The 16330-nt window shown below is 40.2% G+C and overlaps 1 protein-coding gene across 1 annotated transcript in view; it reads left to right on the top strand.

Annotated features, from left to right (window-relative positions):
- The first annotated feature begins 276 nt into the window (after positions 1-276).
- The window catches only part of LOC127630855 (copine-5-like), a 117872-nt gene continuing 101818 nt past the window's right edge, over positions 277-16330 (top strand). Inside the window, exon 1 of the mRNA XM_052108688.1 lies at positions 277-565. Coding sequence (XP_051964648.1) covers positions 456-565 — 110 coding nt within the window. The 5' untranslated portion in view covers positions 277-455. The remainder of the gene's footprint in view (positions 566-16330) is intronic.

The following is a 16330-nucleotide window of genomic DNA, read 5'->3' as shown; positions in this document are numbered from 1 at the left end:
TGGAGTAATGAAGCGTATAGCTGTGGATCAATAACATGATGCAGCGCCTAGTCTCGAGCGCAAAGGCACATTTGTGAAAGAATGCGAAAGGGGTGGATTTCTGCTCTATTACTTTCCACTCTGTCCAGCGCGAGGAGGGAGATCTCATCGCTGTCAGAAGATGCGCACACTTCTACCTCTCCTTGAGTTTTTGACATAGCGACTTGCTGAATCAAACCCTTCCAGCATTAACCTGTTTTTTTTTTCTTGTAATATCACTCAACATTTTGAGCGCATCAAAAGGCATCTCCAGCGCTCATCCAGCACAGCCGTTGATTCTCTGACACCCTGCTGCGGTCCATGCGCGCACCCGCGCCTATTGGTGGAGACGTGTGAGATTTTAGAACCATCCGCCTGCAGGACTCAGAGCTGCCAAACTGTTTGAAGTTAAAAGCGTCCCCTCGTCCCGTGCGCCCATGGAAGGCGACGTTATGGATAAACTGAAGGACATGGCCTCAGTGTGTGGGTTCGACCCTATCACGGGGGAAATTCCAGCCACCAAAGTGGAGATCACCGTCTCGTGCAGGTATGACACCTAATCACTTTTCATTGTCTCATTCAAGGTAAATTCACTAATATATTAAATTATAATTCTATTAATAAAGTAAACCCATAATCTTTTTTTGTGTTTACCAGTTAGTGGTTCGTTATGACACCATAATGTCAGCTTTTTTAATCATAGCCTATTGGCCATTATAAGCTATTTCTTGAGTTGTGATCTGGCACAAATAATAATTATATAATAATAAAACAAATCTATGTAATGAAAAAAAAAGTTTTCCAATGTATGAATGCACATGCAACAATGAGAACATGAGGCTGTCTGGTTCTACAAAATTTAAATTAGCAGTAATCTAATTCATGCAATGATAGCTTGGAGGCTATATATTTGCCCAAACCACTTTAGCTGTCTCCATGAAGATATGGCAAGTTGTCATATGTTTGCACTCTGTTTCTGTAGACAGCGTATTAAATATCTTGTTTTTGCTAATTTAGCCATGTCTGATATGATGAGAGGGAATAAATCTTTAAGTATTCAACTAATTCTTCTATGTTGGCATGAGGAATGGCACAGCGTGGTAGTAACCAAATCTTAGAGCTGTAGTCCTGATGTGAACTGTGAATATTCATGATAACCCCATCCAGTGACTTCTCGGATAAAGAACAAAACAGTAAAAACTATCTCTGGAGTCTATGAAGCAGAATATTAAAAGTGCGGAGTGATTCTTATCATACTGTTACAGTATCTCTAAGTTTAGAGCATACTGATCTTGATAAGGATTCATTACTAAAATGCTTCAACTTGAAAAAAGGTTCTGAGATTAGGTGAAAGTAATTTCAGTCATGGGGCTTTGCAGCCAGGACAGCAGACGGCTCATTGTGCAGAGTAATATGTGGGCTATTGGTTTGGGTTTTCAATCACCTTGAGGAGTAATGGATACAGTTGGCATATTCAACATCTGCTATGACTTTAATAGATGCTTATAGTCAAATATTCACACTCCAGTCTAATTTAGATAAAGTGATCTTACAAAATTTCCCAACTTGACTGTTAAACCATCTTTTTAATCAGAGCAATTTCCTTTGCAATGAGGTAATAACCATAAGCTCGACAACTTCTCAGCTGCAACTTAATATTATCTGCTGTCTGCATTGTGAGAGAAATCATACTAATTATGGGTGTAATTTTGTCAGTAATTGTTATCTGAATACATTTCTCCATTAAAGAGTGAGCCTTAATCATATTAGTGAAATGTGATCTGAACTGATTTCAAGGAAGCAGGAATGAATTGCTTTTTAGATTGGAATATATTTTAGGCTTCTAAATCCACTAAATATCTGAAGATACAAGCAATAGTGCTGATCGTTACACTCTGCAAAACTCCAGCGATTTAGTGATTAATTACATTTTATTTTTAATTTTTCAGTTCTTGACATGGAGTTTATGTGTCGTGCAAATGCTTTGAAGAGTTAGTGACTTTCCACCACCCAGTATTATTCCATTTTCAACCCATCTCATTGCTCTTTCTCTATCCCTCCAACCCTTGTAAAAATATGTTAATAGTATATCTACCATAATAGCCATTTCTAACAAGATCATAAAATCCTTAAAGAATCAAATACGATCCAACTGGACAAAGTGAAATTATGAAAATTAAATATTAATTGTAGGAATTTCACTCTATCCAATATGATATTTTTTCATTCTAACAGGATTCTTAGAATCATTTAGTTTGATCTATTGGGATTTGTTTGCAAATTAAATTCCATTTGCATTCCTTTGGGAATTTTTCCCCCAACTTGGTCACTTCTATATAACAGATATAAAAGTCATTAGTGTTGTCAAATATGTAATCAAATTATCAGATTGCATTATTTACATTATTATTTTTAATTGAATTAGATTTTTGGCACCTCCTTACTCCTATACTTGAATCAATGAAAAAATAAATACATTGGCTCTGGACAGTCATGGCCCTGTCTGTTAGTGCAGAATGTTCTCACCAGGGCTGTGATGAGACTTGGCATGGAGGTGGTGGAAATCATCACCTGCATTTGTTCTCTGTAATTGATTTATTTTGGGTTGATTATCAGGGGATTGTGGCAGACATAGAATGGAATTGCTTCATTTCCCCTCCTGATTCTTTCATAACTTGACAGTGTTATTGAAGAACAGGACGTTTAGGAAGAATAAATACTCAAGGCTCGAAGATAACTGTTATCAGAAACAAAAGTTTTCCTGTGGCTATGAGATATGAGATTGTTCAAATTGTCTGGCCCTAATTATGCTTTACGCTGTGATTGGTTTGTGCTGTACTCAAACAGCATGAAAATGCTATTTGGTTTCTTATAGAAACCACTACAATTATTTTAGGTCACTTTAATCCTGGAATTTTTAGATCCTGTGTACTGTATATTTGATGCAATAAAACATATGTTTTTAATGGGATCAGTAAAGCCTGACTGTTTATATGCATTAATTTAATATTGTTTTAAAAGAATCATATTCTGTTGAAAGCATTACAACAAAATCTGTAATTTTAGACCGAAGTATTATAAAATTGATACCTGGCTACACTATTAAGTCAGTCAACATTTCATACCGTAGTTATGAGAAGGAGTTTGGAGGGTTTGGCTTCATTTAATTGTAAGAGAAAGCCAGAAAATACATTCTAAGATGGTCAGGAAAGAGAACTGAGCGAAACCTCGATTGACTAGCCCTAAAAAGTTTTTTGTTTCCTGGGGGACATTTAAGAGGCTGGGGAGAGGATTAATGAGTGACTCAGGACATGTGGCTTTGTATATAAAGTCTGGAATACACTCACAATCTTTCAAAGTTAAAAGGCAGCATTTTTTAAGAAGGCAACTGACCTCGAGGCAAACACGCTTATGTTTTCAATGTTATTTTCATGATTTCTATGAGCTAAAAATGATAAAACTAAAGCAATATTTTAGAAAAAAAAAAAAACTTTGAAATGTATTATGTGGGCCCTAATGTGTTGACAAAAAGCATTGAATTCATTTTCAGAGGTACTTTTACATGTGTGCCCTTTTTAGGGCTAGGCTAAATAAATTTCATCATTACAATGAACAGGGAAACACAATAATGCTCTCCCCAGAAACTGAAGAATTAACAATGGTAAATACCACCACATACCTTTGCGAAACAGCATTGTGAGTTGTGTGTTTCCCTCTTCTATTGCCTCTCCTGGACTCGGCTGTCGGCAATGCAGATAATGTCTTACATAACAAAACAAACAAACAAAAAAAACTGAAAGTATTTGGAAAACTTTGCATGAAGATGCTAGAAATGGCTCATTAAAGGCATATATGTGTTTCTTCTTCTCCTTCTGGCGATTTACCTATTATAATTATGCATATATTACACAGAGTCTAACAGATCATTTCTAAAAAAAGTTTTGGCAAGGATGCTGTATCAGCATGTCCCTGATGTTATTATCCTCACTGTGCCTCACTGTATTGTATAAATGGAAAAATGTGGTTGCAGTTGTTGGCAAGCTTCAGTTACACTGCAGATCCACATCCTCTTCTTAGTTGACCTTGCCGGTGAGGAACCAGATCAAGCAATGCATCTACATTCACAATGCACGCATCTGCGGCTCGACTATCCAGGCTGTAATCCCTTCTGCTCTGCTGAGAAGGACTCTGTTAGGCTTCTCTGGAAACATCGAGATGAATTACACTTTAGTATCAGCTCCATTCTCAGTGTTACACAATTCCAAATGGAGCTATGTTGCCCCTATTATTGTGTCTTTTGCCATCCTTTCAGCTCCAGTGCCTTCTTTAATTTGTCTTCCTTACTACATATCTTCCTTCCAAGATGTCCTTCATAAAATTGAATACACTATCAGCTCTGATTTTAGAGATGAATAGGTGATGAAGCAAATAAGGCAAAAATTAAATTAGAGGTGCACTCACACATTTTTATGTTAATTTTGCACTGGCCAAAATGGTTGTCATCTTGGACATATACTGATATAAAGTTTTGTTGCCAATTATGCCATTGTAGAAATGTCCTTTTTATATTCAGCAATGATTAATTTATTCCAAAATCCAAACTGTCTGATTTTAGGGTTAGTTAAAGTGAGTAATATCAAAGTCTCTATCAAGACAAGTCAGTCCACTAGGCCGTCAACTTGGTTACGCTCCTGGGCAGTTAACTCCTATTTACTTGAATTGGGAAAGACAGAAATCTCTAAAATGATTGGTCAAGATTACGATAAAAAAACATATTTCAAATCAGCAGTAAAAGCTGACTATAATGGTATTAAAAACTGTGCTTCTTTAGATCAGATCACACAAAAAAGTATATTTTTCAGGCTGGTTCAGCTAATGTGCATGAGCATTATTGACTTTACTGACAATCAATGTCTGTATCTAAAAGTTGACTGGCTTTTTTTTCCTGTAAGACGGGACTTCATTAGATGTATAGTTTTTATCCAGCTCTCTATTCAATCTTTTCTCGCTGTCTTCTGTTGATTGTTGTGATATTGGTCTTGATGATTGATTGCAATTGACTGATATCACACAGAGCCATTCATTTTACGGCCAGAACTTCTGAGAACAAATTCTCAATAAATAATAAATTGGATGATAATGGTTTTAAGAGGAAGGACTAAGTGTCTGACCTTTTTATGTCACTGAGGGAAGCTCTTAATAGGGTGAATAGTCTAACAGATGGTTGGGGGAAAAACAGCTGCTGAATGGATGGATGGGCTGGGTGAGAGCTGGGCCAGTTGTTAATTGAGCTGGTAGGTTTAGTATGTGTATAAATATTAGTAGATTTAGTGTGTTGTATGGGATTGCCTGGGATTCAACAGAGGATGGTGTCGAATCAACAAGATCAAAATGGTTTCAGTACGTCTCACCAGAACTTGTCTTTCAGAACCTCATCTTGAGCATCATGTGAAATGATTGTATAATACAGGAATTTCATGTGCATGGAAAACCTCTTTAGGGAATTATAAAATTGTGATTTCTAGGCCAAGAAAAGTAAGGTATATTCCCCATAGGGAATATATTTCTATTTATGCTCAGCTCTAAAATATTTAGTTTGCTATAATTATACTATAATACATAGTGTAAATGAAGCAGTTGATTTTTATTTTTTATTTTAACAGCTACATGAAGGATTTCAGTTGTTCGTGAAATATTCTCATTATTGTAGAAAGGACTCTTGGTCACTAACCAAGCTGCTGTTGTTGTTATCTGCCCAGGCGTCTTGGGTGTGTAGTATCACTGTGACTTGCAATCAAACACTGTCCTTACCCTGCTCCTTATTATTACATTAATCTTCCCCTGCCTTTTATAAAACGTATGATAATCAGGAACCTCATGCAGTTATGCTTGACTATCATCCCCTGTTGTAGTTCTTAATTTTTTACTTATAATGGTTTTATACTGATCCATTATTTAAACACTTTATTTGTAAATATTGTTAAATAAAACAACGTTATTATTCTTGTTATCAAATCGGCATTCCCCCAATTTTAAAAAAGTGATTAAAATTATGATTGCACCAAAACCAACATATCAATACTTTCCCTTTTATAACATTAGTTTATTCTCATATTGCTTTGGAAAAACTACATTGTAAACAATACATGTGTTACATGTACCTTGTCTTGTTTCACCGTTGCCCCGTTGTTTACCCTTTTTGTCACTTTTGTATTCCTTAGTTTTCACTTTTGTCCCTTGTGTAGCTCCATAGTCTCCCTGTTAGCATTCGTGTTCTCTGTCATTGTTTTCACCTGTCCTCATTAGTTTGCCATTGGTTTCTGTTTATTCCCTCGTTATCTTGTTGTAGTTCTGTTTGTTCATTGGCCCCTTTTGTCCTATGTTCACATATTTATACCTTGGGTTTTGGTTCTGTCCTTGTCTATCGTTGAATGTTTATGAATGTTGTTTAGCCTGGTTGCTGTCCCTACCCACGTTCCCTGTGTTGTGTTTATTTCCCCATTGAGGGTGTTCCTTTGTGTTTATTTACTAATAAAGATAACTGCATTTGGATCCTCAACCTTCGTCTGCCTTCGTTGCCTTACATGTGTAACAGAACGATAGACCACACATGGATCCAGCAGCTATTCGGGCCAAATGTCGGCTGCTCAACCTGCAGCAAGAAGACCACCCATTTGTCGACCACGCTCTCTACTTTCTCCTCCTGGCGAACGCTACTGACTTCCCGGACTCTGCATTGATGGTCTTTTTCAAGAACAGCTTGAACCCCTCGCTGAGGGAGCGGGTGCCACAGGCAGCGCCCGGCTGCACTTTCCGCGACTACCTGGAAATGACCCTACTAGCGTGCAGCTCACCGCTCCCTGACACACCAGCCCCTCCTGTCAGCGAACAACCCCCCACGCCTATGGCTTCCCTTGAACCTGCACGGCCAACTTCGTCCGCCCGGAGGAGGAGGAGAAGACAGGCGTCCACCTCCTGGCCCTCGCCTGCCCCGGTCTGCGAGCCAGAGCCCACGCCTGCCCCGGTCTGCGAGCCAGAACCCTCGTCAGCCACGGTCAGCGAGCCAGAGCCCTCGTCAGCCACGGTCAGCGAGCCGGAGCCCTCGTCAGCCATGGTCAGCGAGCCAGAGCCCTCGTCAGCCACGGTCAGCGAGCCGGAGCCCTCGTCAGCCACGGTCAGCGAGCCAGAGCCCTCGTCAGCCACGGTCAGCGAGCCAGAGCCCTTGCCTGCCCCGGTCTGCGAGTCTGAGCCCTCGTCAGCCACGGTCAGCGAGCCAGAACCCTCGTCAGCCACGGTCAGCGAGCCAGAGCCCTCGTCAGCCACGGTCAGCGAGCCAGAGCCCTCGCCTGCCCCGGTCTGCGAGTCTGAGCCCTCGTCAGCCACGGTCAGCGAGCCAGAGCCCTCGTCAGCCACGGTCAGCGAACCCAAGCCAGCACATACCACGGTCACCCAGCCAGTACCTGTCGCCTCAGAGGTCAGTGAGCCAGTGCCTGTAGCCTCGACCGTCCCTGAGCCAGCGCCTGTAGCCTCGACCGTCCCTGAGCCAGCGCCTGTAGCCTCGACCGTCCCTGAGCCAGCGCCTGTAGCCTCGACCATCCCTGAGCCAGCGCCTGTAGCCTCGACCGTCCAAGAGTCAGCGCCTCCCGAGCCTCCCAGGGCTCCGCCTCTCAAGTCTCTTGAGTCTTCCAGGGCTCCTCCTCCCGAGCCTCCCAGGGCCCCGTCTCTCAAGTCTCTCGGGCCACCCAGGGCTCCGCCTTTCAAGTCTTCCAGGGCTCCGCCTCTTAAGCCTCTCGAGCCTTCCAGGGCTCTGCCTCTCAAGTCTCTTGAGCCACCCAGGGCTCCGCCTTCAGAGCCTTCCAGGGCTTTGCCTCTAGAGCCTCCCACGGCTCTGCCTCCTGAGCCTCCCACGTCTCCGCCTCCTGAGCCTTCTTCGGCTCCGCCTCCTGAGCCTTCCTCGGCTCCGCCTCCTGAGCCTTCCTCGGCTCTGCCTCTTAAGCCTCCCACGGCTCCGCCCCCTGAACCTCCAGAACTTTCCATGGTTCCGCCTCCTGAGCCTCCAGAGCTTTCCATGGTTCTGCCTCCCTCGGCTCCGCCCTCAGAGCCTCCTACGGCTCTGCTCCCAGAGACTCCAGAGCCTTCCTGGTCTCCGCTCCTAAAGCCTCCTACGGCGCCACCTACCTCGGCTCCGCCTCCTGAGCTCCCTCAGCTCTGCCTTCTGAGCCTTCCAAGCCATCACCTCCCGCGGCTCCGCCTCAGAGGTCCTCCTTGGCTCCGCCTCACGCAGCTCCGCCGGCCTTCCCAGTGGCCACTCCTCCTGTCAGGCCCCCTGAACCGGTCCTTGCCCTATGCCAATCTCCCAGGCCACCAAAACCGGCCTCCGTCCTGTGGCCTCCTCCTAGGCCCCCTGAGCCGGCCATTGCCTTATGGCCAGCCCCTGGGCCATCTAAGCCTGTCCCTGCCCAGTCGATACCTTCCTGGCCTCCTAAACCTGTCCCTTTGTGCCCCCAAGGACTGCCTAATTGGGCCTGTGGACTGTCTCTTTTCCCTTTGTGCCCCTGTGGACTGTCTCATTTCCCCTCATTGCCCCCCTTGGACTTCCTGCCTGCCCTCTGTGCCCCTTGGACTGCCTTCTTGCTCATGTGCCCCCCCTGGTCTGTCTGTCTGCCCCCGGTGCCATCATTTTGTTTTCTGTGGGTTTTTTGTCTTTGTTTTTTTTTCTTTAGGATCATCTGGGATCCGATCCTTTGAGGGGGGGCTCTGTTACATGTACCTTGTCTTGTTTCACCGTTGCCCCGTTGTTTACCCTTTTTGTCACTTTTGTATTCCTTAGTTTTCACTTTTGTCCCTTGTGTAGCTCCATAGTCTCCCTGTTAGCGTTCGTGTTCTCTGTCATTGTTTTCACCTGTCCTCATTAGTTTGCCATTGGTTTCTGTTTATTCCCTCGTTATCTTGTTGTAGTTCTGTTTGTTCATTGGCCCCTTTTGTCCTATGTTCACGTATTTATACCTTGGGTTTTGGTTCTGTCCTTGTCTATCGTTGAATGTTTATGAATGTTGTTTAGCCTGGTTGCTGTCCCTACCCACGTTCCCTATGTTATGTTTATTTCCCCATTGAGGGTGTTCCTTTGTGTTTATTTACTAATAAAGATAACTGCATTTGGATCCTCAACCTTCGTCTGCCTTCGTTGCCTTACATGCGTAACAACATGCATAATACAGGGGCGATTCTAAGATTTTAATCTTATGGGGGCTCAGCCCCCAGTGACACCATAAGATGTGCACATTTAATGTATTTCACTCTGTAACATAGATAGTGTTTTATACTTAACTGTGTTTTGATCACGATAGAAGGCCAGCTAATATTCATTGAGAATATTGTAATTTTCTATAATAAACATCCTTATAAAGTTATAAAAATAAATGAAACCACTTAAAGAACCATTAAATCAGTTTATATTCTCCATTTATTGACAACATTTGTAGAGTATGAATCATCACTTTTGCAACTTCTATAGATGAAGTTAGATCAAACACCACAAAAACCTATTATTAAAATAAATTAAGTTGTTCATTAATTAATGGAGTGACTTAACTTCAGATAATGTTTCTCTGTATGTCATTAATTCAAGACTCAAGACAAGTCTTTTGTATTAGTTTAAAAGAGAAATCACTCAGAAAATATATTTTTATCTCAAGGCACCAGTGTGGGTAGTAACTCATTACATTTACTCCATTACATTTACTTGAGTAACTTTTTGGGGAAAAATGTACTTTTAGAGTAGGTTTAAAAGTGGGTACTTTTTACTCTCACTTAAGTAAATTTCTAATGAATTTATTTTACTTTGACTTCTTTACAATGTGTGGCATTACTGTCGTTCAATTACTGGGTTTAATTTGAATGAATGTGTAATTTATTGAGAGATTATTGAATGGGACATTTACGAGAGCGGACGTTCACAGCTGCGCGCGATGAGACGCTCCCACTTGAGTGATGAGACTGTCACTCAATTCATCAGTGGAGCAGCATCAAACTCTTCAAAGTGAAAGACTTTCTGCGCTCCACACAGTGAAAATTTTTTTATTTCGTCATGCAATGCCTTCATTTAACACCAAGACAAGATGATATTTCAAGATTAACGTCACAGCTCCAACTTCAGGCAGCACGCTGAGGTAAATTTTGGCTCTAATTCTAATGCAGGCTTTTCAGATGTGATTCTGTAACTGGGCTCTTATGACATCAGTTTTTAAGTGTATATTTTTTAATTAGTGCAGCAATATATCAGTGTGCTTTGTCCCGCATGTCATAAGCAGTATTTATGCATTTACTCTGCGCCCTCGCAGGGGTACTGGAAATTCTCGCAGCTACTTCAGGGGGATTAACTGTATAAATCCATGAAAACATCCAATTTAAGTGTAAATCAATGACACGCGTGATCAACAACTGGAGCGCAAACAGACAGCATTTCTGCGCGTGCAACAAGGCGAGAGTGGCTGTGTCTGCAATCGTTCACTCATTCACTATTTCCTATATAGTGAATGGCAGTTAGTGCACTATATCTCAGCAGTAACTGAACGAAATGAGTGAATTCGGACGAGAGTGTCAGAGCTCTGGGACTGGTGCAGAAACAACGAGTGGCTCACTCAGAATTGAGACACTCCTACAAAATAGCGAAAACTTGAAATAGTGCACTATATAGTGGATAGGGGGCGGTTAAAGACACAGTGTGTGTTGTGCGACTGGAGTTGGTGCCCTATGTACACTGCGTTTTCTGCATTTAGATAGGCGGTACTGCTGTACAGAACTAACAATCTAAATACTTACGACACTGAAAACTGTAACTACACTGAAATAAGAATCCACACAGGACTTTAAAAGCTATGAAATAGCAAAAGAAGGCATTATATTTCAGCATTATATAAAATGCCCTTGGACATTTTCACATTTTCACTGTAATAATTACTAGAAAATTGAATTAATTATATGATATAATTAATGAGAAATACTCACCCTCATGCAACCCCAGATGTGTATGACTTTCTTCTGCTGAACTCAAATGAAGATTTCTAGAATTTCTCAGCTCTGTAGGTCCATAAAATGCAAGTGAATGGGTGGCAACATTTTAAAGCTAAACAAACAAACATAAGTCAGCATAAAAATAATCCATAAAACTCTAGTTGTTAAATCAGTATCTTCAGAAGTGATGTGATAGGTTTGGCTACTCTACACTGCAAGACACTAACCTGGTAATATAAAGGTATACTGTACATGTAAAAAGATTAGTTCAGATTTGTTCACTTATTTGTTCAGTTGTAAATCAAACTTTTACACAAGTTGGCAATAAATGTACCTTTTTGAGTCATTGATAAAGCACAGATTTGTTCACAACAGAAACAAGTCTAATTATTTTTTATTAAATGCATGTCAACTAAGAGATTTCAGCAGTGCTTAAGCATCATAAGCATTTCTTTCATTTTGTGAACTGCTGTGCATGACAATCAAGCTAAACAAAAAAGACAACAAAATGAGCCTAAAAATAATTATAAGTTTTAATTATGTCCTGACGACATTGTAATGTTATTAGTCGCTTTTACTCTTAACATACGGCATGCGTACAGGTAGATTTTGGTGTGCGTTACGTATATGTTGGTGTGAGGCGGTATTTGTCATAGGCAAAGCTCACAGGCGATCTCTGTCTGGACGTCGTAGCGGGGGTGCCGCACTATCGGGGGTGTTGATCTATCTCTCCTTGAAAGCTGTACACCCCCCCCCCCCTCCTTATGGGCAGCCCTGAATTAGAATCCTTTTGTTTGGCCTGTTGATTATCTGTGCTTTATAGAATGTTAATAATCCTTGCAAGTGGTTTAAACTGATACCTGATGGGTCCAAATCCCAGTTACATGCATAAATTGGTAAATCAATCTCATAATTATGCAAATACCATTACAGTAGCTTTTTGTTGGAGATGAAAGACTTTGTTGGATTATTCATTCTAATAATTTTAAACCGAAAAAGCCCACTGGAAAGTTAATTTTTTAGCAGTACTTTCTTATTTGCCCAATATGACACTTCATTAATATCTAAGCCACCAACCCTGCGTTTTATCATTTGTATTCTCCTCTGTGGTCAAACAAATTAGGTTTACTTGAGCCATTAAAGTGGCAATTCAACTTAAATGAGAATCATACATTAGGAAGCGCTTGGATGCAGTGATTAAGTGTCATATTTGTTAGCCAAACCCAAACATTTTCACAAGCAATTGTGACAGATGTGCGAAATGGGATAGAACGTGACCCCTTTGACTTTTGACTTTATCCAAGGTTTTTGGGAAGATTTACACCTTTATGAGCGAAGCCATACTCAGGGTTCAATTACAGTACACTGTTCCTCTCTTGTTGTTGATGAGCTGGAAAAATGCTGATGCTAGTGACCTTCAGTAATTACTCCTTGAGGAGAAGATAGAGGGATTGTAGATCACATTGCATTTAATGAAACACTATAACAGGAAATCTTAGGTCTTAGAACTAGCGGAGAAACCCATGAGAAATAGTTTAATAACGTTCTGGTTGAATGCCAGTGTCAAGTGTACTGTTAGGTGACAGTTAGTTGGAGCCCCAGGATGTTAAATGCCCATCCTTTGTTTTCACTCATGGGAAATGCTTTGCCTTGTAATGTTGTACATATTCAGTCCTGCTATTGGCTTTGTTCAAAGTTGTTCAAATAGCCATGATGGCAGACTTAAAAGTCTTTCACAGAGAGTGGTAAAGCCCCTGCCAGGATGGTCTGCCTAGAATTTTCATTATAAATTACATAATGAACACAGCCTTTGGGGGCTGAGATGCACCCTGGGATTTTTCATTGCCCCTCTTAACCAGATAACAACTTGGACTCTTGAATCACTTTTTTCTGCTTCTTTGAACCAATGAGAGTTCATTGGCTGGCTGAAGAATTTGGAGTCTATTTTTATCCCTCCAGCTTAAATAGCTACTCCCACATGAGGGTGCCAATTACAGTGCCACTGGGTTTGGGGAGAGTGTGGGTGAGAAGGGGAATGCATCACAAGTCCAATAGTACCACACCACTTCCTTGGCAAAGACAAAGAACTCATTTGTACTGCTAATATCACCTTTTAAAGTGAGATGTAAAACAGAATATACTGTAGGTCCGTTATGCATCCTTAACATCAAAACAGAGCACTACAGTATAGGTGTGGATTACAAGCTGTTATTACTGTTAATTAATCAGTGACAACCAAAAAAGTAATTATTTACTCACCCTCATGTCATTCCAAATTAGAAACACTTTCTTTCCTCTATGGAACACAAAATAAAAGTATTGTTTTTAGTTACCCTGGTCGCATTTTTCCACTTAATGGGCCTCAATAATGAAACAAGAGCAGAACCAATTTTTGTGTAAATTGTTCGTGAAGCCGGTATAACGTACGTTTTCGGATTCATTAAAGTTTTCGTATTTTCAAAACGTTACGTCTGCATGAACAAAATTAGTGTGTAAGAGATCCGAACGTGTTGTGTTCTTTCAGACAAACTGCCATGACCACATTTTGATAGAAGTGAAATTAAACAAGCAATGAAAAATCTAACTAATAATTAAATGAGTGAAATTAACCTTAAAAGAAAAAAAAAAGCTTAGACGTTTCTTTGCTGCTTGCATTAATTTTTTTCAAAGTATAGTTTTCCCCCTAAATCTGCTTAGCATTTTTCCAGCAGAACATCTTTGAAATGAAATATTGTAAAAGGTTCATGGAAAGGCACAGTTTGCATTTTAATTTCCCAACAAACAAACAAACAAACAAATAAATAATGCCCTCTAATGTTACTGGCTAGAATTTATTTTTTGATATGAGCTCTATAATTTAGGTTTCTTAATGTAGTGCAAGTTTTCGGGAAGGTCCATTTTACGCATAAATTACTCCCAATTTTTCAGTATATTTACGACATTTCAAGAATGAGGCTTAGTGAAATTGAACAAGGACTGGGGTTGTCAAGCTCCAAAATGCTTGGCAGCCCCAGTCCTCATTCACTTCTGTTATATGGAAAAGAGTGAATACAAATTCACCACAGAAGAAAAAAATCTATATGGTTTGGAACGACATGACAGGAAAATTAGAGAATTTTTATTTTTTGGGTGAACTGTTCCTTTAATACCTTATATGGCTAATTTTAAACTTTTCTCACATACCTCTCACAAATAAGCTGCTATATTCTTGGATCCCTTTTAAGATGCAGTCATGCCTCAAAGCATGCTCCTAGTGGACTCGATTGGAATCTGGTCTCTGTTTGAAATTGACAGATCTGTGAGAGCCTCTATGATTTGATAAAGACAGGTCAGCCTATTCCAGCAGACTATAGCACAATGTCTTTTAAGATGACCCAACAGTCTTATTTTTTTAATTGTGTTCCAGGATCAGCTCTTTAGAAAAGGCTAATAAACCATTGTTATTTGCACACTTGAAATAAATGTGGGTCTGCATAAAAAGGACTGACCCCCATTTACAGTATAATTGATATTGTTATCAAATACTATCAAATTACAGTTCCTGGATGGTTTGTATAGGTATTTAGGTGAATCAGTCTGGAAATAATGTTTAAAGTTGCCTCACTTTAACTCTGAAAACCCCAAGTTGTATTCATCAGAGACTTTCCCAATTTCTTCTTAATAATTCATTACATGACCTGGGTAGCTCAGCAAGTAAAGACGCTGACTACCACCCCTGGAGTCGTGAGTTCGAATCCAAGGCATGCTGAGTGACTCCAGCCAGGTCTCCTAAGCAACCAAATTGGCCAGTTGCTAGGGAGGTTAGAGTCACATGGGACAACTTCCTCGTGGTTGCTATAATGTTGTTCGCTCTCGGTGGGGTGTGCGTTGAGTTGTGTGTGGATGCCACAGAGAATAGCGTGAAGCCTCCACATGCACATTCTCTGCGGTAAAGCGCTCAACAAGCCACATGATAAGATGCGTGGGTTGATGTTCTCAGACACAGAGGCAACTGAGATTCGTCCTCCACCACCCGGATTGAGGCGAGTCCTTATGCATTGGGAACTGGGCATTCCAAATTGAGGAGGAAATACAAAATAATTAATAACAGATGGAATCCATGAAAACCCACTCATTCAGAAGGGAAAAACACTCAACCAAAGAGTGTTCAGTGGCTAGGACGAAATTCAGAATGAAAACAAAAAACTGATTCACAGAGTGCTACAGAAATAAAAAAATATATCTGTGTGGCTAAATCAAAGAATATATTTGATTTATATTGTCTTTTTGGCACCTGTATAATTTAATACCAATCATATACAAAATATAAATAAATAAATAAAATAAAATATTTTAAATTATATAAATTGAGTTTATTCAGTGACTGCTCTGGTTCAGGCAAATTATTTCTTTTCTATTAAATGGCTGTTGATTCTGTTCCTAAATGAACTCTTTTCTTGTTGAGTTCTCAGCACTCAATGTAACACTGGTAAAGGGTTAAGAAAGAGTCTATTTTAAAATGTCTTCAATTCCATGAATGTTTAATAGGACAGTGTTTTTCTTCTGCCAGTGTCCGTTAGAGGTTAAACACGACAATGCGCATTAAAATATGTAGCTGCTGACACACACCAGTATTAGAGAACACTGTTTCTGAATATTCAAGCAGCTATTAAAAAATCCAGAACCACACATAAAATTTAATTAAAAATGGGTTCCTCTGGCACTTCTATTGTGACAGAAATCAGATATTTTTCAAGCTTGTCGAATCAAAACAAATGGATTTTCATTGTTTTCATATAGACCTCAATTTCATAGGTGTGTATAATCATTACCAGAGATCATTTAATGATGCGAACTGTCAGATAGTCTTTTGAATGTGCATGCCAGCATGAATCTCAGATGTGATCAGTGCTGATGTCTCTGATGAAAGATTCAGTTCATGAGAATGAAATTAGATGCCAATAGCTCACTGAATGGGATACAATACAGTTTCATTGTGCCAAAGATTCCAGTTTTTGAGCAGATTTTTGCATGATTTGCATGAAACATTTTATTCTCCTGATGAAAAGATTACGTTTTTTTTTCTGTTCTGAAATACCTCTCGATATTTATTCAATTAGAAAACAGTTTAATTTATTACCCAGGGATAGAGTCCAATGGGCAACTGTTGGTTAAATTACAGTGGCACAGCAGGAATCTGACTTCAAGCACCCCTCTGATAACTGGCCCTTCCTCTCCTGGTTGGAGGTATACCTTTAATTTTAGCTAACTTTTCAACTTAGGTGCATTGATCAAGGGCACAGTGGTGATTTCACTAACT

This window comes from Xyrauchen texanus, chromosome 37, assembly GCF_025860055.1.
Source record: "Xyrauchen texanus isolate HMW12.3.18 chromosome 37, RBS_HiC_50CHRs, whole genome shotgun sequence".
Taxonomy (NCBI): domain Eukaryota; kingdom Metazoa; phylum Chordata; class Actinopteri; order Cypriniformes; family Catostomidae; genus Xyrauchen; species Xyrauchen texanus.
The sequence above is the reverse complement of the archived record's forward strand: the minus strand, read 5'-3'. Positions and strand labels throughout refer to the sequence as shown.